Source organism: Oncorhynchus gorbuscha, linkage group LG24 (genome assembly GCF_021184085.1).
Source record: "Oncorhynchus gorbuscha isolate QuinsamMale2020 ecotype Even-year linkage group LG24, OgorEven_v1.0, whole genome shotgun sequence".
NCBI classification, from domain to species: Eukaryota; Metazoa; Chordata; class Actinopteri; order Salmoniformes; family Salmonidae; genus Oncorhynchus; species Oncorhynchus gorbuscha.
In genome coordinates this window covers 47284796-47287295 of record NC_060196.1, presented here as the reverse complement: position 1 = coordinate 47287295, position 2500 = coordinate 47284796, and the positions used below count along the sequence as shown (strand labels likewise).

Here is a 2500-nt window from a genome sequence, read left to right as displayed (position 1 = left end):
AAAGGTTCAATACAGCTGTTCTTATCTCAATATCAAATCATTTCTGGATAACAATTTGTGATTGTTTTCAATTCAAATGGTCAAAAATACACAAAAATAGAAGAAGACCATTTTTGACCATTTTAATTCAAAACAATAATTTTCAAAATGTCACAGTATTTATTCCAACCTCGTGATGTGGAAATATATATAAAACACAGCAAAATGCAGTTCTTGACTGCACTGGGCCTTTAAATAAAGACAAACAGCATACATAAAACAACTGCCTTTGAGCGGTTGAGCATAGAAATAATTACGTGTTTCATTGAAATATTCAATTAACACCGTGGCTCTTCATTCAAATGTCTTCACTCTATTAATTAAGTGAAGAAACCACACATCGCACATCGCACATCACACATCACACATCGCAGCTAACCAAGAACATGTGCGTCTGCGTGCGAGCTTCTGGAGACAGAGTAAAAATGACTTACGGGTTCCCATAGTCCCAGACAACACACTGAGGATCTGATGTGCCCTGCAAGAAACAAAAGAGGAGAGGGGAAAAGAGAGAGAAACTGTTCACTGTTTGAGGGGAACGAGTGAAGGACGGAGGTAAACAGACGGACCAAATAATGCATGCAGAGCAAAATTAGGCCAATACCCACTAATGTTCAAAATCCAGAAAAAAGCTGTTAAATTCTAACAACCACCTAAAAGGAAACGATTCCCAAACCTTCCAAAGCGATCACCTACAGAGATATGAACATGGAGAAGAGTCTGCTAAGCATGCTGGTCCTGGGACTCTGTTCACATACACAAACAGACCGAACATAGCCACAGGACAGCCACACAATTAGACAACAATCAAATCATGAGAAAACAAAAAGATAATATCTTGGCACATTGGAAAGAATTAACAACAAAAAAGTGAGCAAACTAGAATGCTATTTGGCCCTAAACAGAGAGCACACAGTGGCAGAATACCTGACCACTTTGACTGACCCAAACTTAAGGAAAGCCTTGATTATGTACAGACTCAGTGAGCATAACCTTGCTATTGAGAAAGGCCGCCGTAGGCAGACCTGGCTCTCAAGAGAAGTCAGGCTATGTGAGGTGGAAACTGAGCTGCACTTCCTAACCTCCTGCCAAATGTATGACCATATTAGATACACTTATTTCCCTCGGATTACACAGACCCACAAAGAATTCAAAAGCAAATCACAATTTTGATAAACTCCCATATCTACTGGGTGAAATACCATTACAGCAGCAAGATGTGTGACCTGTTGCCACAAGAAAAGGGTAACCAGTAAAGAACAAACACCATTGTAAATACCCATATTCATGTTTATTTATTTTCCCTTTTGTAATTTCACTATTTGCACATCGTTACAACACTGTATTTAATACATAATATGACATCTGTAGTGTCTGTAATCTTCTAGAGTGTAATGTTTACTGTTCATTTTTGACTGTTTGTTTCCCTTTTGTTCAGTATGTATTTCACTTGCTTTGGCATGCCAATAAAGCCCTTACAATGAACATTGGTTTGAGAGAGAGAGTGAGAGAGAAGGAAGGAATAAGAAAGAGAGATATCCTACTTCTATTCTATCTACTTCTACTTCTATTTGATGTTGTTTTACTTAATTAACCAACATCTTCTACTCTCCCACAAACTCCCTGCTATCCGAACGTAAACACAAACAGCTGTCCTCAAAGTCTAAACAAGCACCCCATTCATTATCGACTAACTCCCAAACCATCGATTCACTGGAGCCCAAGCCAATCGCACTGAGTAAAACGGCCTGTGATTGGCTAAGCAAAGTTCAGTGGTGCGTATATAGCATTACTGAGGATGACTCTCCACGACTCAATAAGGGAATTGATTGGAGAATCGATTAGCTCTAATTGATTCATCCATGCTCGCTCCACTAGGGAGCAGCAGTGGTCAGTGATTCGATTGCTCTGCTCTAATTGAATCCTCTGGACTAGTTCCATGCACTATATACATCTCAGTATGTTTTATCCTACTGAGGACGAATGATTGGATTTTAGGAGTGCCCAGTTCAGTCTAGTCTATGACCTGATGAGGCACCTCTCTATTTCAGCCAAGCATTACAACACCATTAAACTAATCATTGCCTTAATGCAGACAATCAGGAAAGACAATTCTACCAGTGCAAAGATGGTCTGTGCCAATGTAAGATGAAACTTGTGGACTAGTGTAGCGATGCACACACATACAGGAAAGCCACACTTTTAGCATCTCATAATCTGAATACAGAAATACCTGGTCCTCCAGGAAAGAAAATGAAATCCAGCCCTTTCTGTTTTAGCTACCCATAGATTAGAAGCCATCTCTGGGGAGGTAGGGGAGGAAGGGTGCCTATCAGTGGTTATATTATGGCCATGCATAATTCAAGCTTCCCTTTGAGGCCTATCTGTTAATGAAGGGGAGTCTCCCCCTGGTGGTGGAGGATACTGTTACACTGGTCCCCTGTCAAAAAGTTGGTCCCTT

At 40.3% G+C, this 2500-nt stretch overlaps 1 protein-coding gene across 12 annotated transcripts in view; it reads right to left on the bottom strand.

The window, feature by feature from the left end:
• The window catches only part of LOC124012930 (adhesion G protein-coupled receptor B2-like), a 541176-nt gene that overhangs the window by 173287 nt on the left and 365389 nt on the right, over positions 1-2500 (bottom strand). For all 12 annotated transcript variants that reach the window (XR_006834797.1, XM_046326992.1, XM_046326996.1 and 9 more), the window contains one exon: positions 474-517. Coding sequence is in view for 11 of the 12 variants with exons in the window: in XM_046326992.1 (XP_046182948.1) it covers positions 474-517 (44 nt within the window). In the remaining variant the exon portion in view is untranslated. The remainder of the gene's footprint in view (positions 1-473; positions 518-2500) is intronic.